Source organism: Salvelinus alpinus, chromosome 9 (genome assembly GCF_045679555.1).
Source record: "Salvelinus alpinus chromosome 9, SLU_Salpinus.1, whole genome shotgun sequence".
NCBI classification, from domain to species: Eukaryota; Metazoa; Chordata; class Actinopteri; order Salmoniformes; family Salmonidae; genus Salvelinus; species Salvelinus alpinus.
In genome coordinates, this window is record NC_092094.1 from 749603 (window position 1) to 773273 (window position 23671).

General features: G+C 44.7%; 1 protein-coding gene and 1 pseudogene across 1 annotated transcript; both read right to left on the reverse strand.

Moving 5' to 3' along the window:
• Positions 1-627: 627 nt before the first annotated feature.
• Positions 628-13787, reverse strand: LOC139584095 (uncharacterized; annotated as a pseudogene).
• Positions 13788-14579: 792 nt separating this feature from the next.
• On the reverse strand, positions 14580-18469 carry LOC139584123 (putative nuclease HARBI1). Its single transcript, XM_071415634.1, has 7 exons — positions 17566-18469; positions 17302-17478; positions 17150-17211; positions 16610-17067; positions 15841-16530; positions 15448-15559; positions 14580-15353 (listed from the first exon to the last, which is right to left on the reverse strand). The coding sequence occupies exons 5-7, from the start codon at positions 15907-15909 to the stop codon at positions 14983-14985; spliced, it is 552 nt and encodes a 183-aa protein (XP_071271735.1). The 5' UTR covers positions 15910-16530; positions 16610-17067; positions 17150-17211; positions 17302-17478; positions 17566-18469; the 3' UTR covers positions 14580-14982.
• Positions 18470-23671: the final 5202 nt, after the last annotated feature.

Here is a 23671-nt window from a genome sequence, read left to right on the forward strand (position 1 = left end):
TGCATCAAAACGTATATAACATTTTAAAAAACTGGGACAAAACAAAAATGTGTGTAAAAACTAAGTGGACTTCCCTTTCCTTTCTATCACGTTGCGACCAGAACAAGTTGTTACGTCACGTCCAGAACAAGTTGTTAGCAAAAATACCAGATGAAGAGATGAGGGAGCTCTTGAACGTCAACAAAAGGTCAAAAGGTGAGAAGTAGTGAGATATGGTGGTGACCTTATGTTCTACCTCTGGAACCTCTTGAAACTAAACACTATGAGAATTCCATCCAGAGGATTCCATGATTGCAGCAAAATGAGAACTTGATTGCTGAAATGCTGTCAAAATTCCCAACTTCAGTGTCCAGTCCACAGAACTTACCCATATACTCTTTCAGATACCTTCTGTTGTGTTACTGTCCTGAGAGTACAGTACTAACCAAAAACAGTAAAGAATCATATGTACATTTACAGTAGAAGAAATAGTTGTGTTTTTTCACTCATGTTATACTGAAATCTTTACAGACAGTCAGTCAAAGACAGACAGGTCAGACAGACAGACAGGTCAGACAGTCTGCACGGAGAAACAAAGAGAAGAGCCTTGTGTCTTTTTGCTGTTGAGTTTGAAACGTTGTGTCGTAATCACAAGTCCAGCAAATCTCTTTAATTTCTGGCTAAGATGGCTGACAAAACATTTCAACCAACCAGGAGCCTTGGAACATATGTTTGTTCTCACTCAGGAGGGACTTTGCAAATGGAAAGAAAAAAAAAACACGTGACTAAATCTACATGTGATGGAACCATTCCTCCACTCCTTGGAACTCCATTTAAAAAAAAAAATTGCAATGTCTGATGGTCACTTCCACTCCACAGAATGACAAAATGGAGGAAGGTCAACTAAAATGGCGGATCTCAGTCTCACAGCGAGATCCCCAGAAAACAGCTGGATGAAGACTGAAGAGGTCAGAGGTCTTCAGCTCCAGAGGTGGTCATTGGAGGGGGTCTTTATTTGAGCTCTCTCAACTCCGTCCTGTTTGTCTGTTTGTAGATGGAGGGTCTGACGTATGGGGATGGTAAACAACCAGTTTAGGCCGTTCTTTGGGCGGAGTGAAGCACGTGTTGTATCCCACTGTTAGGTGTAAACCGGTGGGATTTGAATCCGGGTCTCCCACGTGGCAACACAACGCCGTAACCATTAGATAAAGAGGACATCCTAAAAAAGTGTGTAAAAACTAAAAAAGTGTTGTTCCCTTTTCTTTCCCTCAATTCCATCTATCCTAAATCATGAAACATCTAAGAAAACCCTCTAGGTTTAATGGTTAAGATGTGGGATTTTCACCCTGGAGACATGGGTTCAAATACCAACAAATGGATTCAAATCTCAATCCCAGCAGTGACATAGATAGGCACAAGGAGGAGCCAAGGCAAGGCAAGGAGCAGTCGATGGCGGGAGCAGCGTTCCCACCCCGAACCCCAGTGTCTCAGCAGCTCAGTGTCTCATCTGGCCCATCTGGTAGTTTTCTCTGGGCTGGCCCTGGCTACGGTGGTGCCTCTGGGGCTGGGGCTGGCGGGAGGGCTGCTGCCGCTGGCCCCCAGAGACAGGGTGGTGCTGGCCGTGACTGACATCTCCGTGGTGGGACTGGGACTGGTGCACCTGGGCATCCCTGGCGTGCTGCTGGGCTCTCCTCCTCTTCAACGTGCCTGGGGTAAGAGGGAGAGAGAGAGGTTAGTCTAGCACAGTGGTCAACAACCAGTCGATCGCGATTCATCAAACATTTCTGTAAAAACACAACGATAAAGCCTTTGCATTCAAATGTTTTATATTATTTTGGCTCTGTTGGCGGTAAGTGTACTTGACTCAGCAGCCCTGGCGCCAGGAAAGCAAAGTGTTCCCATTTTGAACCAGTTCATGTGTCTGAAGGTAGAACTCTGCCTACCCGGCAGGCCCAGAGAGCAACTCAAGTGCACCTATAGGCCTACCGCTGAGCAATCAGAAATCTCGGATCACCTTGTCTGCACAGTTTCCTGAATCCAGACACTGTAAAAAAGTACACAGCAAAGTTGATACTGTGAGATTAAAACGGTTCAGACCATGACTAGAGAGAGACTCAACGAATAAAGCTGCTGTTTTTATGAGTAAATTTATGTTTAAGTTGCTGTGCTGACAAACTGCATGGGAGCTCCTCAGTGGTGAAACTCCTCCTCCTTCAATCAGTGGTGAACCAGGTGGAACAAATCTTCCAGGCAATCTGGGCGTGCCAGCACCTGGCTCTGCTGTTGTCTTTAGACCGCAGTGAAGGGAGCATTTATAACACCACAAGACCAAGGAAACTTCATCTTTGTGATCAAGGTGACTGTGCAAGTCCAAGCCCTCCACAAAACTGTGAAAGACAGCCGGTAAGCGCCATATTAGCCATGCTTGGCTAGACTGACTTAAGCAGTGCACTGCTAATGATACTCTGGAAAACACAGACTCTTAACTCTTAACTTTGATAGGACTTTTGCAGTGGTATTTATAACTTCAAATGATGTTTGTGGGGTATAAAGGAAAAGTAAGAAGAGCCAAAGGCATTGTTGACAAAGAACTTGTTTGAAATGGTTAAAAGTAATTTAAACTTTGTAGAAATCTTAGTAAACCAAGTTCTTAATTCAGTAACAAATGTATAGTCTAAAAAATCTTTGGCTAAAAAATGAAAGATTTGTCTGTTTAAAACTACTGATTAGAAAATAAATGTAATTTTTTACTACTAAAAATATTTTGAATGTATTTGGCTAAAATGCAAATTTAGATAAAAATATACTGATTCTGCTCATTTGATTAAAAATGGTGGGTCTCTATTTTGGGAAACATTTGCTTAAAAGTGGAAACCTTGTATTTTATAATGGCAGAAATGTGTTTATCTGAGGTGAATGTGGATAATTTTGTGTATTTAATTAGGCTGTCAACTCAAATAATAACTTGTATTTGTCATCTCTTTTTTGAGGTTTTTCACCTGTTTACTGCCAACCAAAGAATGGTAAATAAAAGACAAACAACTGATTCCATGGCTGTTTATTGAGTGAAATCCAGTTAAAATCTTCATGTGGAGGGACTGTCCTTTTCAAGTGGGGAATTGCACAAGAAAGAGGTCAAAACTTGACAGTTGCTATTCAGCACTGTCAACACCTTGTTCAACACTTTTAAAAGCCATAAAATGCACATTTCCCTACTTCCACTCCAGCTACAACTAGCACTGCAGCAGCACGAGTATAGCAACGTGTTTCGATAAGCTTTGTTGTCGATTAGCTTGTGTTGTTGTACTGAACTAAAATATAAACGCAACATGTAAAAAGTGTTGGTCCCATGTTTCATGAGCTGAAATAGAAGATCCCTGAAATGTTCCATACGCACAAAAAGCTTATTTCTCTCTTATAAAAGTGTTGAACAAGATGTTGACAGTAGGCAGAATTCTACCTTCAGACACAAACTAGTTCAGAATGGGAACACTTTGCCTTCCTTCCTATGCTAACTACAGCATCCGTACACGTCACAATGCTAACTACAGCATCCGTACACGTCACAATGCTAACTACAGCATCCGTACACGTCACAATGCTAACTACAGCATCCTAACACGTCACAATGCTAACTACAGCATCCGTACACGTCACAATGCTAACTACAGCATCCGTACACGTCACAATGCTAACTACAGCATCCGTACACGTCACAATGCTAACTACAGCATCCGTACACGTCACAATGCTAACTACAGCATCCGTACACGTCACAATGCTAACTACAGCATCCGTACACGTCACAATGCTAACTACAGCATCCGTACACGTCACAATGCTAACTACAGCATCCGTACACGTCACAATGCTAACTACAGCATCCGTACACGTCACAACGCTAACTACAGCATCCGTACACGTCACAACGCTAACTACAGCATCCGTACACGTCACAACGCTAACTACAGCATCCGTACACGTCACAACGCTAACTACAGCATCCGTACACGTCACAACGCTAACTACAGCATCCGTACACGTCACAACGCTAACTACAGCATCCGTACACGTCACAACGCTAACTACAGCATCCGTACACGTCACAACGCTAACTACAGCATCCGTAACACGTCACAATGCTAACTACAGCATCCGTACACGTCACAACGCTAACTACAGCATCCGTACACGTCACAACGCTAACTACAGCATCCGTACACGTCACAACGCTAACTACAGCATCCGTACACGTCACAACGCTAACTACAGCATCCGTACACGTCACAACGCTAACTACAGCATCCGTACACGTCACAATGCTAACTACAGCATCCGTACACGTCACAATGCTAACTACAGCATCCGTACACGTCACAATGCTAACTACAGCATCCGTACACGTCACAACGCTAACTACAGCATCCGTACACGTCACAACGCTAACTACAGCATCCGTACACGTCACAACGCTAACTACAGCATCCGTACACGTCACAACGCTAACTACAGCATCCGTACACGTCACAACGCTAACTACAGCATCCGTACACGTCACAACGCTAACTACAGCATCCGTACACGTCACAACGCTAACTACAGCATCCGTACACGTCACAACGCTAACTACAGCATCCGTACACGTCACAACGCTAACTACAGCATCCGTACACGTCACAACGCTAACTACAGCATCCGTACACGTCACAACGCTAACTACAGCATCCGTACACGTCACAACGCTAACTACAGCATCCGTACACGTCACAACGCTAACTACAGCATCCGTACACGTCACAACGCTAACTACAGCATCCGTACACGGCACAACGCTAACTACAGCATCCGTACACGGCACAACGCTAACTACAGCATCCGTACACGGCACAACGCTAACTACAGCATCCGTACACGGCACAACGCTAACTACAGCATCCGTACACGGCACAACGCTAACTACAGCATCCGTACACGGCACAACGCTAACTACAGCATCCGTACACGGCACAATGCTAACTACAGCATCCGTACACGGCACAATGCTAACTACAGCATCCGTACACGGCACAATGCTAACTACAGCATCCGTACACGGCACAATGCTAACTACAGCATCCGTACACGTCACAATGCTAACTACAGCATCCGTACACGTCACAATGCTAACTACAGCATCCGTACACGTCACAATGCTAACTACAGCATCCGTACACGTCACAACGCTAACTACGGCATCCGTACACGTCACAACGCTAACTACGGCATCCGTACACGTCACAACGCTAACTACGGCATCCGTACACGTCACAACGCTAACTACGGCATCCGTACACGTCACAACGCTAACTACGGCATCCGTACACGTCACAACGCTAACTACGGCATCCGTACACGTCACAACGCTAACTACGGCATCCGTACACGTCACAACGCTAACTACGGCATCCGTACACGTCACAATGCTAACTACGGCATCCGTACACGTCACAATGCTAACTACGGCATCCGTACACGTCACAATGCTAACTACGGCATCCGTACACGTCACAATGCTAACTACGGCATCCGTACACGTCACAATGCTAACTACGGCATCCGTACACGTCACAATGCTAACTACGGCATCCGTAACACGTCACAATGCTAACTACGGCATCCGTACACGTCACAATGCTAACTACGGCATCCGTACACGTCACAATGCTAACTACGGCATCCGTACACGTCACAATGCTAACTACGGCATCCGTAACACGTCACAATGCTAACTACGGCATCCGTAACACGTCACAATGCTAACTACGGCATCCGTACACGTCACAATGCTAACTACGGCATCCGTACACGTCACAATGCTAACTACGGCATCCGTACACGTCACAACGCTAACTACGGCATCCGTACACGTCACAACGCTAACTACGGCATCCGTACACGTCACAACGCTAACTACGGCATCCGTACACGTCACAACGCTAACTACGGCATCCGTACACGTCACAACGCTAACTACAGCATCCGTAACACGTCACAACGCTAACTACGGCATCCGTACACGTCACAACGCTAACTACGGCATCCGTACACGTCACAACGCTAACTACAGCATCCGTACACGTCACAACGCTAACTACAGCATCCGTACACGTCACAACGCTAACTACAGCATCCTAACACGTCACAATGCTAACTACAGCATCCGTACACGTCACAATGCTAACTACAGCATCCGTACACGTCACAACGCTAACTACAGCATCCTAACACGTCACAACGCTAACTACAGCATCCGTACACGTCACAACGCTAACTACCACATCCGTACACGTCACAACGCTAACTACAGCATCCTAACACGTCACAACGCTAACTACAGCATCCTAACACGTCACAATGCTAACTACAGCATCCGTACACGTCACAATGCTAACTACAGCATCCTAACACGTCACAATGCTAACTACAGCATCCTAACACGTCACAATGCTAACTACAGCATCCTAACACGTCACAATGATAACTACAGCATCCTAACACGTCACAATGATAACTACAGCATCCGTACACATCAGAATGCTAACTACAGCATCCTAACACGTCAGAATGCTAACTACTTATTTTCTTCAGACCAATGCTTACTTCTCACTTAAAATGTATTTTAAATTGTCATGGTTTTTACACTGAAAGTAGATTCTGTTAAAATGTGCATTACACAAGATATCCACATGAAAAGCCAGAGCCGTGAATCCCCCCCCCCCCACCCTTAGAGCCGTGAATCCTTTGCCCCCTCCCCCCCACCCACCCACCCTTAGAGCCGTGAATCCCCCCCACCCTTAGAGCCGTGAATCCCCCCCCCACCCTTAGAGCCGTGAATCCCCCCCCCCACCCTTAGAGCCGTGAATCCCCCCCCCCCCACCCTTAGAGCCGTGAATCCTCCCCTCCCCCACCCTTAGAGCCGTGAATCCCCCCCCCCCCACCCTTAGAGCCGTGAATCCTCCCCTCCCCCACCCTTAGAGCCGTGAATCCTCCCCTCCCCCACCCTTAGAGCCGTGAATCCCCCCCCCCCCCCCCACCCTTAGAGCCGTGAATCCATCCCCCCCCTTAGAGCCGTGCCACTGGAATGGCCTTGCAACAACAGAGCAGCAGACTTGTTGACAAATATCCAACAAGCAGCAGAGTTGTTGACAAATATCCAACAGAGCAGCAGAGTTGTTTGGTTTGGCACTGTTAAATCAGCACACATCTGGATTAAAATGTCAAGAAGACAGGAGAAGCAGCGTACTGGAATGTGTTACGGATGTTAGAAACTGGGGAGTTTTTTTCTGATGCTACCAAGCATGTATCTGCAGTCAGTGTACAACTGAGGCTCTGTTTACATGTAATGTTTAGCTAGCCATTTGAAGTTTGGGGAAGGCCGTTTCCTGTTTCATCATGACAATGTCCCCCGCGCACAAAGCGAGGTCCATATCAAATGGTTTGTCGAGTTCGGCGTGGAAGAACTTGACTGGCCTGCACAGAGCCCTGACCTCAACCCCATCGAACACCTTTGGGATTAATTGGAGCACTGACTGCGAGCCAGGCCTAAATCGCCCAACATCAGTCCCCGCAGCAATGTTCCAACATCTAATGGAAAGCCTTCCCAGACAAGTGGAGGCTGTTATAGCAACAAAGGGGGGACCAACTCCATATTAATACCCATGATTGTGGAATGAGATGTTCGACGAGCAGGTGTCCACATACTTTTTGTCATTTAGTATTAGCTGTGTTGTTGCCGAGCAACCGAGTTGAGACCCAGTGTTAGAACTGAGCTTTGGCAACAACAAAAAAACATGTTAGCATTGTCTGAAATGCTACAAATAGCTAGCACATCGTCGGTTCTTAAATGGACAGAAATGAGCACGTGCGAGCAATAAATTATACATTTAATCAAACTGTTGCCCCTACAAACTTATTCAGTCCGAAAGGTGGCAAGTCGATGGTCACTTTATGGACACCGAGATATTGAGCTAGGTCAGGGCAAGACATTGTCTTTTTTGCCTAATGCTAACGACCTGGTTAAAAATCCAGTATGTGGTTGTAGGTAACATCCACCTCATGACGAGAGGCGTGTGTTCTGTACCTCCAATCAGGACGATTTCCAGTTGTCACGGACATTGGTGTCATATTGGCTGTGATGTGATGGTAAAGGGAGATCTGAATTTAACACCAAGCTTCAATCAATTCCTACTATTGTTGAGCCAGTCAGCGCGACAACTGTGTTACTACTTAAAGTACAGCCCATGTTTTTGTTCCAGCCCTGCACCGACACACCTGACCCCCCCCCCTACTTTTATAATGCAGTCGTAATTAAGGCTTTGTTTCTCTCGTTTTCAGCTTTAAGGCACCATTATCCTACTAGAATACATGCATTGCAGGTTACAGCCCACCTCAGTTGACTTTCATTGTTGTTGTTTTTTAGGCTAGAGTTGAGCCGGTTCTCTTCCTTATTTACCCGAGTCACACACAGCAGGGCCGTGGCCTCCTCCTGCTGCAGGGCCTCACGCATGGTCTCGTACTGCTGCAGCACCCCCGCACGTGCGTCACCTAGCAACACCTGGGGAGAGGAGGAGGAATCAGGGTTGACATAGTTGGCTGTATGTAGACATAGTTGTATCCAAAACGTACAGATACAGCCAGTGTAGTAGTCTGTCTAGCGCATGGAGCGTCATGGACCCCCTCGTACGCTGCTGCTACTCTGTTTATTATCTATGCATAGTCACTTTAAAACTCAACCTACATGTACATATTACCTCAATTACATCGACACTGGTGTCCCCTACGCGTTGACTCTGTACCGGTACCCCCTGTATATAGCCTCCACATTGTCTCTGTACCGTAACACCCTGTATATAGCCTCGCTATTGTTTTATTACTGCTAATCATAAATTATTTGTTACTTTTATTATGTTTTTTTTTTTTACTTAATACTTTCTTAAAACAGCATTGTTGGTTAAGGGGCCTGTAAGTCAGCATTTCACTGTCAGGTCTACTACACCTGTTGTATTCAGCATTTCACTGTGAGGTCTACTACACCTGTTGTATTCAGCATTTCACTGTGAGGTCTACTACACCTGTTGTATTCAGCATCTCACTGTGAGGTCTACTACACCTGTTGTATTCAGCATTTCACTGTGAGGTCTACTACACCTGTTGTATTCAGCATTTCACTGTGAGGTCTACTACACCTGTTGTATTCAGCATTTCACTGTGAGGTCTACTACACCTGTTGTATTCAGCATTTCACTGTGAGGTCTACTACACCTGTTGTATTCAGCATTTCACTGTGAGGTCTACTACACCTGTTGTATTCAGCATTTCACTGTAAGGTCTACTACACCTGTTGTATTCAGCATTTCACTGTGAGGTCTACTACACCTGTTGTATTCAGCATTTCACTGTGAGGTCTACTACACCTGTTGTATTCAGCATTTCACTGTGAGGTCTACTACACCTGTTGTATTCAGCATCTCACTGTAAGGTCTTCTACACCTGTTGTATTCAGCATTTCACTGTAAGGTCTACTACACCTGTTGTATTCAGCATTTCACTGTGAGGTCTACTACACCTGTTGTATTCAGCATTTCACTGTGAGGTCTACTACACCTGTTGTATTCAGCATTTCACTGTGAGGTCTACTACACCTGTTGTATTCAGCATCTCACTGTAAGGTCTACTACACCTGTTGTATTCAGCATTTCACTGTGAGGTCTACTACACCTGTTGTATTCAGCATTTCACTGTGAGGTCTACTACACCTGTTGTATTCAGCATTTCACTGTAAGGTCTACTACACCTGTTTTATTCAGCATTTCACTGTAAGGTCTACTACACCTGTTGTATTCAGCATTTCACTGTAAGGTCTACTACACCTGTTTTATTCAGCATTTCACTGTAAGGTCTACTACACCTGTTGTATTCAGCATTTCACTGTGAGGTCTACTACACCTGTTGTATTCAGCATTTCACTGTGAGGTCTACTACACCTGTTGTATTCAGCATTTCACTGTAAGGTCTACTACACCTGTTGTATTCAGCATTTCACTGTAAGGTCTACTACACCTGTTTTATTCAGCATTTCACTGTAAGGTCTACTACACCTGTTGTATTCAGCATTTCACTGTAAGGTCTACTACACCTGTTGTATTCAGCATTTCACTGTGAGGTCTACTACACCTGTTGTATTCAGCATTTCACTGTGAGGTCTACTACACCTGTTGTATTCAGCATTTCACTGTGAGGTCTACTACACCTGTTTTATTCAGCATTTCACTGTAAGGTCTACTACACCTGTTGTATTCAGCATTTCACTGTGAGGTCTACTACACCTGTTGTATTCAGCATTTCACTGTGAGGTCTACTACACCTGTTGTATTCAGCATTTCACTGTGAGGTCTACTACACCTGTTGTATTCAGCATTTCACTGTGAGGTCTACTACACCTGTTGTATTCAGCATTTCACTGTCAGGTCTACTACACCTGTTGTATTCAGCATTTCACTGTGAGGTCTACTACACCTGTTGTATTCAGCATTTCACTGTGAGGTCTACTACACCTGTTGTATTCAGCATTTCACTGTGAGGTCTTGCTACACCTGTTGTATTCAGCATCTCACTGTGAGGTCTACTACACCTGTTGTATTCAGCATTTCACTGTAAGGTCTACTACACCTGTTGTATTCAGCGTTTCACTGTAAGGTCTACTACACCTGTTGTATTCAGCATTTCACTGTGAGGTCTACTACACCTGTTGTATTCAGCATTTCACTGTGAGGTCTACTACACCTGTTGTATTCAGCATTTCACTGTGAGGTCTACTACACCTGTTGTATTCAGCATTTCACTGTGAGGTCTACTACACCTGTTGTATTCAGCATTTCACTGTGAGGTCTACTACACCTGTTGTATTCAACATTTCACTGTAAGGTCTACTAGACCTGTTGTATTCGGTGCATGTGACAAATAACATTTGATTTGATTTAGAGGGATACAGGGTGTGTACATTAGGCTTTTGCGTCAGATCAGACCTAAAAATACCTGGTCCAACTGAGGTCCTGTCAGCTTTTACCTGGAATCTCTGTTTCTTCTCTGTCACCTCAGTCACTCTGCTGATTAAAGACTGTTCGGTTTCCTGCATCTTCTCCGTCTCCTCTTTCAGGTTCCCCTGCCAAGACAAAAAAAACATAGTGACAACATCCTGCCATCCATAGAAAACATGCTTTAGTTCTCTGAAACATGTATTTATACTATAACACGTGTGCTACGGTTATTTACCACCGACGTTACTTAAGACAACATTAACACTATGGCTGATACAACTGGGATGTGATCAGGTTGTTGTTGTTGTTGTGTGTTTGGTAAACAGTCAGGTAATCCCCCTCCTCTGTTTCTCACCCTCAGCTCCCTCTCGGCCTCTCTGATGCAAGCATGGTCCCGGTGCGACCCGATCACGGTACACACGGTACACACACACACGCTACACTGACGGCAGTAGATTTGGTTCCTCTCCTGGTGTTCCTGGCACCTGATGACAAATGTAAGTTGTACTTTTAGCCAGCTGTTTAATGATTTGTCAAATAATAAATTAAATAAACAAATCGTCAACTTTAAAATGAAATGTTGAAACGCAAAATTATTTTAAAAGAATTCAAGACTTTACTGCAAATATCGTCCAAAGTTGTTAGGAATTTGACTTTGTGCAGCTCAGAAAAAGGAAATTAAATTGAGATTCTCCCCAAATAAGAGTGAACCCTTACCTCCAGGGTGAGGTGTCCTCCACGGGGGGAACCAGGGTGTGGCTCTGGAGGACGGGGGACTCCAGGTGGGGCCGGAGGTGGTCGGAGCACATGGAGGCTCCACACACCAGGCAGGTCTTCACCGCAGGGAGAGCCCCTCGGCTGGGGCAGTAGTGGCAGGGTAGGAAGGTCTCCCTAGAGGTTTGGCGAGCCAGGCTGGGGGACAGGTTGGTACGTCCAGGGGACAGGTTGTTGGCACGTCCAGGGGACAGGTTGTTGGCAGCACGGGTAGGAGAGGTGGAGGTGCCGATTAGACCAGGGGATCTGTTGGAGATCTCTGGAAGAGGCTCCCTCTCGGCTTCAACAGGCTTCTCCTTCGTAGGGGTGACTAAACATAAATGGGTCGTGTGGGGCGTTTCAGCAGGATTCTTGGCGGGTGTGTGCGGATCTCTTGCAGGGGGTGGCGGTGGGTCCAGTTCAACGGTGGTAATTCTTCTCGGCGATGTGTCGTTCACGTTACCGGCTGCAGCTTCAGGTGAATTTCTAGGGTCATTCAGGGGTTCTCTTGTAAGAGGTTCTGTTGCAGCAGGGGGTTCGTCCAGCTCAACGGGCGGGTCTCTCCTACGGGACCTAGACCTATCACGTGTCAGGTCCGGACCTCTGGCGGCGACGGACGCAGTACTCGACGGTTTGGTTGCTAAGGAAAATGGTGCTGCTGGCAACTCCTCCTCACTGGACAACTCGACGTCAGACGACGTGTTCTGATTGGCTGAAGAGGAGGAAGAGGAAGTGGCGGGTCTCTTACGGTCACCAGACTGTCCCCTGGAGTGGGAGGAAGAGGAGCTGCCAGTGGCTTGTCTCTTGTTGTCGTGAAGATGGCCTCCTGGGACAGGAGAACTGGCTGGTCTCTTCCCCAAAGACGCTTGGATAGAGAGATGGAGGCTCTCTTCCCAAGGGTCCAGCCCACCGGATTGATCTCAATGACATCCTCTTCATTGGCTCTGCCTTCTATACCCAAGAAGACATACATAACACAAATACATTAGTAGTGATTAGGCCTATTTTAGGAAACATCAAAAGGACACAAACCGAGCTAAATCAAATCAAATTGTATTTGTCACAGCACAGAATACAACGGGTGTAGACTTTAAGCGAAATGCTTGCTTACAAGCCCTTCCCAACGATGCAGAGTTAAAAAATTATGGGAAATATCATATTATTTTATGATATAATCAATTGACTTTATTCTATTCTAATGCAAGTCAATGGACTTCAGTAGACTTTGACCTGTGCGTCAGTCAACTTAGCCTAATACTGTTGTTAATGTTTCTCTCATAGCCAAGTTATCATCACCATATTAAAACAATGTGTTAACGATGTGTTATAGTTTTACTGTAGGCCTAGTATCATTACACATGTACATCTTTCCCAGCAGTAGCCTACATTTGGAAATGTTCGTTCCCAAGACTAGCCAGCCAACCTGGGGTGTATTTATTACGTCTTGGAACGGAAACCGTTTACCGTTTAAGAACCAAACAGAGCAAACGGAACGAAGCGTGGAGGAACCTATCAGAATTTGTCCAATTGAAATTTTCGTTTTCGTTGCTAAATGTTTTCCGTTTGAAGTAAACGGTTTGTGTTGCAAAACGTTTTGTAACAGACGAAACGTTTTGCAACCGAATCGGCGTAATGAATAAACCCCCTGTATCCTTGTCCCCAGGCTAATTGCGCATGGGCAGAACTGTATGGTGAATTTGGGAAGTTACCTGTTGGTGCGGTAGTGCGTGTATGTGCAGGCGCTTCATCTCGCCACGGACTTGCGGTAGTGTCTCTCTTAAACCCAAACGGTAAAGTCTTGTACTCCTCCTTGCACTCGGGGCAGTAGTATGGACCGGTGGGCGACCCACTCCATAACTCCTGTATACAGCAGTAGCAGAAAATATGTTTGCATGCCAGCGCGGTCGGAGTCCGACATATACGGTGGCACAAAGGACACACCGAGGGCTCGCAGTCCGGGGTCGACAACGACTGACCCATTTCGCCCAGTAAAAAACGATATTTGTTCGTTTTTTTTGTCAACAACACGACAGACTAGACCACCAGGGGCCTGTTGCACAAAACTAGGATAAGGGATTAAGCCAGGATATCTTGGTGATCCTGGCTCAATTGATCCGTAATCCGGTTGCACTAAAGATGGATAGGGGGCAGGAGGATATGTTATGGTATAAATTACCATGGAGATTTATTCTGTGGAGCTAGCCTGCTCCAGACCAGGCTAAATTCCAGGATCTATTTAATCTCATCCCTAATGTCAGTCAGCAGTCACCACAAATGGAAACCAATAGTTATTTCACTGCTCACTATACATTGTTATCACATATAACTAGACCCACTGTTATTATTTAAACGTTTGTGATCATTAATTTCAATGATTTTGGATAAACAATGATTTTTAGATGATGTTGCTATCATTAGATAATTTACAGTTTCCCATAGACTATAAGGCTATATATAAAATGATAGAATATTAGGGCCACAGAGGGGAAAAAAACACAAGTCATAATATTGTAACCAGTTGTTTTAAAGGAGGACAGTTGTTAAAATGACAGATGTGGGGCATTTCGTGAAATTGTACTTCAGTATGGTTTCATAAACAAAGACATGCTGATGTGCCAGAATATTAAGTATCACATTGTCATAAGTATCAAAACTGTAAAAACAATATGTAGCTTTTCTGCAGAAAGAACCAGCCTCATAAATTTATGACTTTATCCTTTTTCTTCAGTGTGGCCCTAGTACTCTGTCATATAAACAAATACACATTCCATATGAATATAAAAACACAATGTGTAACATTATGTTCCTTTATTGAATAAGGACAAAACAAAGCAGGTAAACCATCAGCTCCTTTTCGAAACTGAAGTCACAGTGACTCTACAAGATGGAAAGCACAGAATCCAAGCATATTATACAAAATGATACATACACATTCAAAGGTCTGTATATAACACACCCTGCATGTCTGCACACTAAAATAAATGCAGGACAAATCCATACACATCAACTGAACAGACAAATGAATGGATGCAGTAGCCTCCCTGCAGCCTTGTATTACACACAGTATACCGCACAAACATCATAAGAGGCCAAATTCGTCAAAAAACGAACCCAAAAAAACCCAAATTCCTCTGCCACCGCAGGACATATTTAACCAAAATTGAAAGCACACATACTAACTAAAATAATTCAACACATATTGGTCCCTCAGCAGCCGACCACTGTCGTCATCAGGGAAGATTGCCGGATTGTCCCAGTCCATGGCTGGTGGCACTCTGGGGGCCCTCTCCTTCCTCAGGCAGGCCACATTGTGGAGGACAGCACAAGCCACAGTAATATCACATGCCCTAACAGGGCTGACCCTTAATTTGTGAAGGCAGTGAAAGCGTGCCTTCAGGAGGCCAAAGGTCATTTCAACTCTGGCCCTGGTCCTGGCATGGGCATGGTTGTAGGCCTGCTGTGCTTCCTGGGGGTCTGTGAAAGGTGTCAGGAGAAAAGGCTGGCAGCCATACCCCCTGTCTCCCAGCAACACACCAGAGAATTCACCTGTCAACACAAAATCTCATCATTACTACCTCATAAACACAGTGATATTCTTGACACAGCCATGATGGTTATAAATAGGGGTTGTGTGGCTTACCTTGTGATAGGCACTGATAGATTTCAGAGGCCCGAAAGATTCTGGAGTCATGGACTGAGCCAGGCCATTTTGCCACAACATTGCTGATCACACAGTCAGCATTGCAGACCATCTGAAATCATAAGATGAGGAATATTACACCAATCAATGCACATCACTGGCAATGCAGAGTGTTCGTCAATGGACAATATCAAAAAGTTATGTTCACCTGAACATTAATGCTGTGAAAGGATTTCCTATTCACAAAATCGGCCTCATGGGCACCTGAGGGGGCTTTTATCCTTATGTGTGTGCAGTCCACTGCACCAATGACATTGGGGAAACCTGTCACACAAAGTAATGAGTATCCTACTATGTGTTAACAGTTGTCCTGTAATTTGTAGATCCTCTTACCTGCAATCCTATAGAACTCCTCTTTGATGTCACAGAGTCTTCTGTGGCCAGGGAAGGAGATGAAGACATCTGCTAATGCTTTGATAGCCAGACACACACTCCTTATTGTGCGGCAAATTGTGGCCTTGTTCAGCTGTTCTGCATCCCCCACTGAGTACAGGAAGGCTCCACTAGCAAAAAAGCGCAAGGCCACACAAACCATTTGCTCCACACTCAGTGCATGGCTCCGTGCAGTGCGGTGCTTAATCCTGGGACCCAGTAGTCTGCATAGATACCTGATGCCATCTGCAGAAAACCTGTATCTTTCATATAGATGGTCATCAGGGAAGGCCAGTGGGTCCAACCGGTCCCTGAAGACCCTTTCTCGCCTGAAGGCTCTCCTCAGCACAAGTGCTTCTTCATCCACCACATCTCGCACGAATGGGCATGCCATTGTCAGAGCAGAAAGGAACACACAATTTTGGGCCTTCATATAGGCTAGTGGCCACACCTGGTGCTGGGGGGGTGGGCAAAAGAGGGCGATGCCTTATAACGATGACTTGGTTGTACTGATTGCTGGGAAAATAAATAAAAAACTTAGAAAGATGCCACCGTCCTGTGTGCTCACAATAAGAGCTCATATGTCATGGCTCACTTGACTTTACGAGAATATACCTATTTTTTATTTTGAGCTGTGTCATCTTCTTGGAGCTGGGGGAGGAAAGAAAAATAATGATTAATACATTTGTGTTACAGTTAGCATACAGTGTACATTGAAGGCATATCTCACCTCCCTCTCAAGTTTTTTTATTTCAAGGTCCAGTTTCCTAATTGTCCTCTTTTTTATTTCGGACTCCAGTGCAAGATTTTCCATCTTTTTCTTCTTGTACTGAATGTCTATGTCTGCCAGTTCTATTTGGCGCCGGAGGTGGTTGCCATACAACTTTCTGATAGCTTGTGAGCTCTGTGAACACAATACAATTAGCGCAGCTGGAATTTGGCAGGATGTGGTGTCCTTTTATTAATACGCACTATGTTGCCAGGCTGGTTTTCCCACTGTATAGCATCTGGGTCCTGTAAAAGAAATTAGATTTTTTGATTTTGATGAGGACTCCTCACCATTGTAGAGTAAATAGTACTTTCACAGTCTTAACATGATACCTCATACCTTCTGGAATCCAGAGAGATGGTCTCCTCCTCATCATCGTCTCCATCATGTGCTGTTGCTGCTGCACTGGGGCCTTCACCCTATCACATTTAATCGGATTCATATTGAAGCTAGTAGACAAGACATGCCAGGCCTACAGTATGCCTTTGATGGAGTACTCACTGGATCAGCATCGTCTGGTGCTTGTGCTGGTGGCTCTAACAGGAACACAGTGCTGCCAGACACTGCAAGGCAATAGGTAAACCAAAGTCAGACAGTCCAAATTGATTCAATATGAATGTGGTTGTATCCCATGTAGAGCTGGAAGGACATACCTTGAATGAAGCGGGTGGCATCTTGGGAGGAACCTATGCTCGTCTCTTTCCCCCCAGGGATCCCCTCTAAGACGGGCCTGCCTTTATTTAGCTCCAAGGCCATGTCCTCTGCTGGGGTAAGGTCAGCCTTTGGTGACCCACCACCCGTGCCTTGTCTGTGGGTATTCTTTTTCACTGCTAAAACAGTACAGACAATGTGTGAGCAGGCACCTTCTGGGTACAATATATGCTTGTGCTTTGTTAAATATTAGTCAGGGACCATACCATTCTGCAGAATGTTCTTGTATTTGATTTTGACCTGCTGCCATGTCCGTTTTGGCCCGTTCATGTTTAATCTACACACACACACACACACACACACACACACACACACACACACACACACACACACACACACACACACACACACACACACACACACACACACACACACACACACACACACACACACACACACACACACACACACATTTAATGGAGTCACACTGCAAAAAATTACTTGGTATTTTTGTCTTGTTTTCAGTAAAAATATCAAAAAATGTATCATAGCTTTATACAGTGTGATGGAGTTACTTTACACAATTTCACTCATATCTGCAGTGCATTTCAATTAAAAATTTAACCGTTTCATAATTACAGTACAACTGCATTTTTGGAGATGTGAATTAAATATTTGAATTGTAATTGTGATGTTTCAGCGGAGCGGTGAGTGTGTAATTGTGCACTACTTACGCATTCAGGCGGTCTGCAATACTTTGCCACGCTTTTTCTCTTTGCTTTATCACTGTGGCGGTGTTGCCTTTCTTCTTAATTATATCTTTTACCTCCTCGTATGCCTCCATGAGGATTTGTGCTTCCGACGGGGAAAAGTACGCGGCTCTAGTTGCCATGGTAAATCAGTTAATCTGTGATCTGTGGCGGGGTCTATTTGAGTGAGCCGTGAGCGCGCACCTATCCAGGATTGGTTTCACCTGGCTTAATGAATCCGTGTCTGCTCATCCTGGCTTGGTCTTTGTGCAACCAATTAAGCCTGGACGCACATGTTTTGGCTTCATTGAGCTCAGCTGAGTCATTTATCCCGGATGTCTTAATTCTACTTTTGTGCAACAGGCCCCAGGAAACGAAACCGTAAAATTAGGAGGAGTCAAGTGTTTGAAATACGTACCCAGTGTAGTCCTCTCACTGCGCCCCACTCTTAAAGGTACAGGAAAACTAAATCTTCTCTGACCCAAATACATGTAGCTCGTTAGGTCTACAGATCAAACTACGTAGTGGCCTGGACTAGTGTCATCATTTGAAGAAAACAAATACATGAGGAAAAAGAATGCGTACTTGTTGCCCTACCCAGCAGTTTCTGGATTGCTATGATTGTAAGGTATTCAAGGGGTTAAAAGCATACTGGCCTCTCACCATTGTGACATCACATGAAACACATTTTGAATGGCTTGTAACATAGATTGTGGGAATTAATCTCTGAACATAGGTCTACTCTAACCTTTAAATTATTTCTTCATCTGGTTTACTAAACAATTCCAATACGTGTTCTGTGTTTCATTCATAGTTTAAATTCTCCAAGGTGGCCTGGGCTTTTGGAGCTCAGTTAGGGTACATTCAGAAACAGCAGGCCGTGTTTTGAAGTGTCTGTCCAATAGCAGGCCGTGTTTTGAAGTGTCTGTCCTATAGCAGAACGTGTTTTGAAGTGTCTGTCCTATAGCAGGCCGTGTTTTGAAGTGTCTGTCCTATAGCAGGCCGTGTTTTGAAGTGTCTGTCCTATAGCAGGCCGTGTTTTGAAGTGTCTGTCCTATAGCAGGCCGTGTTTTGAAGTGTCTGTCCAATAGCAGGCCGTGTTTTGAAGTGTCTGTCCTATAGCAGGCCGTGTTTTGAAGTGTCTGTCCTATAGCAGAACGTGTTTTGAAGTGTCTGTCCTATAGCAGGCCGTGTTTTGAAGTGTCTGTCCTATAGCAGGCCGTGTTTTGAAGTGTCTGTCCTATAGCAGGCCGTGTTTTGAAGTGTCTGTCCTATAGCAGGCCGTGTTTTGAAGTGTCTGTCCTATAGCAGGCCGTGTTTTGAAGTGTCTGTCCAATAGCAGGCTGTGTTTTGAAGTGTCTGTCCTATAGCAGAACGTGTTTTGAAGTGTCTGTCCTATAGCAGGCCGTGTTTTGAAGTGTCTGTCCTATAGCAGGCCGTGTTTTGAAGTGTCTGTCCTATAGCAGGCCGTGTTTTGAAGTGTCTGTCCAATAGCAGGCTGTGTTTTGAAGTGTCTGTCCTATAGCAGGCCGTGTTTTGAAGTGTCTGTCCTATAGCAGGCCGTGTTTTGAAGTGTCTGTCCTATAGCAGGCCGTGTTTTGAAGTGTCTGTCCTATAGCAGGCCGCGTTTTGAAGTGTCTGTCCTATAGCAGGCCACGTTTTGAAGTGTCTGTCCTATAGCAGGCCGTGTTTTGAAGTGTCTGTCCTATAGCAGGCCGTGTTTTGAAGTGTCTGTCCTATAGCAGGCCGTGTTTTGAAGTGTCTGTCCAATAGCAGGCCGTGTTTTGAAGTGTCTGTCCTATAGCAGACCGTGTTTTGAAGTGTCTGTCCTATAGCAGGCCGTGTTTTGAAGTGTCTGTCCTATAGCAGGCCGTGTTTTGAAGTGTCTGTCCTATAGCAGGCCACGTTTTGAAGTGTCTGTCCTATAGCAGGCCGTGTTTTGAAGTGTCTGTCCTATAGCAGGCCGTGTTTTGAAGTGTCTGTCCTATAGCAGGCCGTGTTTTGAAGTGTCTGTCCAATAGCAGGCCGTGTTTTGAAGTGTCTGTCCTATAGCAGGCCGTGTTTTGAAGTGTCTGTCCTATAGCAGAACGTGTTTTGAAGTGTCTGTCCTATAGCAGGCCGTGTTTTGAAGTGTCTGTCCTATAGCAGGCCGTGTTTTGAAGTGTCTGTCCTATAGCAGGCCGTGTTTTGAAGTGTCTGTCCTATAGCAGGCCGTGTTTTGAAGTGTCTGTCCTATAGCAGGCCGTGTTTTGAAGTGTCTGTCCTATAGCAGGCCACGTTTTGAAGTGTCTGTCCTATAGCAGGCCACGTTTTGAAGTGTCTGTCCTATAGCAGGCCGTGTTTTGAAGTGTCTGTCCTATAGCAGGCCGTGTTTTGAAGTGTCTGTCCTATAGCAGGCCACGTTTTGAAGTGTCTGTCCTATAGCAGGCCGTGTTTTGAAGTGTCTGTCCTATAGCAGGCCGTGTTTTGAAGTGTCTGTCCTATAGCAGGCCACGTTTTGAAGTGTCTGTCCTATAGCAGGCCGTGTTTTGAAGTCTGTCCAATAGCAGGCCGTGTTTTGAAGTGTCTGTCCTATAGCAGGCCGTGTTTTGAAGTGTCTGTCCTATAGCAGGCCGTGTTTTGAAGTGTGTCCAATAGCAGGCCGTGTTTTGAAGTCTGTCCAATAGCAGGCCGTGTTTTAAAGTGTCTGTCCTATAGCAGGCCGTGTTTTGAAGTGTCTGTCCTATAGCAGGCCGTGTTTTGAAGTGTCTGTCCTATAGCAGGCCGTGTTTTGAAGTGTGTCCAATAGCAGGCCGTGTTTTGAAGTGTGTTCTATAGCAGGCCGTGTTTTGAAGTGTGTGTCCTATAGCAGGTCGTGTTTTGAAGTGTGTCCAATAGCAGGCCGTGTTTTGAAGTCTGTCCAATAGCAGGCCGTGTTTTAAAGTCTGTCCAATGGCGGCCTTTTTCCAAACTGGGTCCTGGGGATCCCAAGGGGTGAACAGGTTGTTTGTCCTCGCGCTACACATCTGACTTAAAATAATCAATTCATCATCAAGCTTTGATTATTTGAATCAGCTGTGGTTTGTTTGGTTCTAGGGCAAAAACCAAAATGTTCATCCAGTTCATCCAATCCATGCTTAGGTTTTTCTGAGTGAATGTAACGGATGTGAAATGGCTAGTGGAGCGATGGGTAACGATGCTTCGTGGGTGTCAGTTGTTGATGTGTGCAGAGGGTCCCTGGTTCGCGCCCGGGTCGGGGCGAGGGGACGGACGTAAAGTTATGTTACATGTACTGATATATAAAGGTAGGACATGTGACATCACGGCCACTTTTAGGGAAAAAAACTGTTTATATGCAGAGTTGTGCCTATTGTTCACACACGTGCCCTCTTATTGGCTAGAATGGTCCCACCTGACCTTGCTTCCTCCCGACTGCCTTCCGTGTTTTAAGACATGTTATTTTCGTTGTTAGAGCTGTGACACTGGTCTGGACAGGAAGCCTTTTGTAAAAAGGCAGCGTTTGCTCAGAAATGGAGCCGACACATTGATTGGTTCTCTCAACAACAACAACAACAAAAGGACTTTGTGTTAGCCAGACTAACTCCTAGGTCCCACTCACCCATGCTGGCACGTTAAAACAGGGAGCGTGAATAAAGCATTATAATGGCAGAGGTTTTCAACCACACCACCTCTAACTAATTGGATCTGACAGAATACTGTAACGACCTTGGGTTTATAAGCGCGGAAATCGACTCTGCTTTTGCGTCACAGTCGATAGCGCGCCGGACTTCGGGCTAGAAGGTCGAGAGTTCGAGACCCGCTCCCTGCCTGTTTCATTACAATATGAATGTTCTAAATTACAAGCCAGTGGCTCGCCGGATGATCAAAACAAGGAAAGAACACACCGTGTTGAAATGTACAGAACCTGGTATTCCCAGGCAGTCAGCCAGCCAAGTACTAACCAAGCCCAACCCTGCTTAGCAGCCGAGTTAGGACGTATTCAGGCTAGTATGGCCGTAAGCGAAGGAGTAACTCTTGCTACACGATAAAAAGTCGATGAGCCTCTGGAATAGACCTCTTCCAGGTCCTCTTTATTTAACTTGGCAAGACAGTTAAGAACAAATTGTTATTTACAATGACGGCCTACCAAAAGGTTAAAAGGCCTCCTGCGGGGACGGGTGCTGGGATTAATAAAAATATAGGACAAAACACACATCACGACAAGAGAGACAACACTACATAAAGAGAGACCTACTAAAACAACAACATAGCATGGCAGAAACACATTACAACACAACATGGTAGCAGCACAAAACATGGTGCAAACATTGGGCACAGACAACAGCACAAAGGACAAGAAGGTAGAGACGACAAAACATCACGCAAATTGAAATGTCTTTCAGTATTGGCTTTACAGAAATATTTAAATAGAGATTGACAGCTTCTAGTGTAAAAAAAAAAGAAGCCTATTGAATAATGACTTCAGACAAATACATCAGATAACATGGACTGTCACCCATACAGGTAAAGTTAACAGTACATGACTTACACACATTTCAGAGTTCATATTGTTATTGTGTATATATTTCCAATCAACCATTTTCTTTTTAAACAACTTTATTACTTAGCTATTTGTGGATATTTTTGTTTAGGAGAGGATGCAAGTAAACATTCCACTGTACCGTTTACACCCTGTATCCGGTGCACGTGACGAATAAACTTTGATGTGATGATCAACTCACCATTCATATCAGCTGTCATAGTCAATATATGTCTGCAGTTTTCAGGTTTGGCTATTTGTTTCAAGTGTATTAGTCTATAAATAAATCTCTTTGCCCGAAATTCGTCATCTCTCTCATGTCTTATTCTACTAATAGTTGTTCTGAAATGTTTATATCTTGCCTACATTTTACTCCCTCCTCTACGTTTAATATAACACACATACATTAATTATTCATTTCGGTTGCCTATCCTGACGTGAGGTTTGTTCTAAAGAAAGTATTTGATTCTGATATGTGCCACAGAAAGTATTTGATTCTGATATGTGCCACAGAAAGTATTTGATTATGATATGTGCCACAGAAAGTATTTGATTCTGATATGTGCCACAGAAAGTATTTGACTGATATGTGCCACAGAGAGTATTTGATTCTGATATGTGCCACAGAGAGTATTTGATTCTGATATGTGCCACAGAAAGTATTTGACTGATATGTGCCACAGAGAGTATTTGATTCTGATATGTGCCACAGAAAGTATTTGATTCTGATATGTGCCACAGAAAGTATTTGATTCTGATATGTGCCACAGAAAGTATTTAACTCTGATATGTGCCACAGAAAGTATTTGATTCTGATATGTGCCACAGAAAGTATTTGATTCTGATATGTGCCACAGAAAGTATTTGATTCTGATATGTGCCACAGAAAATATTTGATTCTGATATGTGCCACAGAAAGTATTTGATTCTGATATGTGCCACAGAGAGTATTTGACTCTGATATGTGCCACAGAGAGTATTTGACTCTGATATGTGCCACAGAAAGTATTTGATTCTGATATGTGCCACAGAAAGTATTTGATTCTGATATGTGCCACAGAGAGTATTTGACTCTATGTGCCACAGAGAGTATTTGACTCTGAT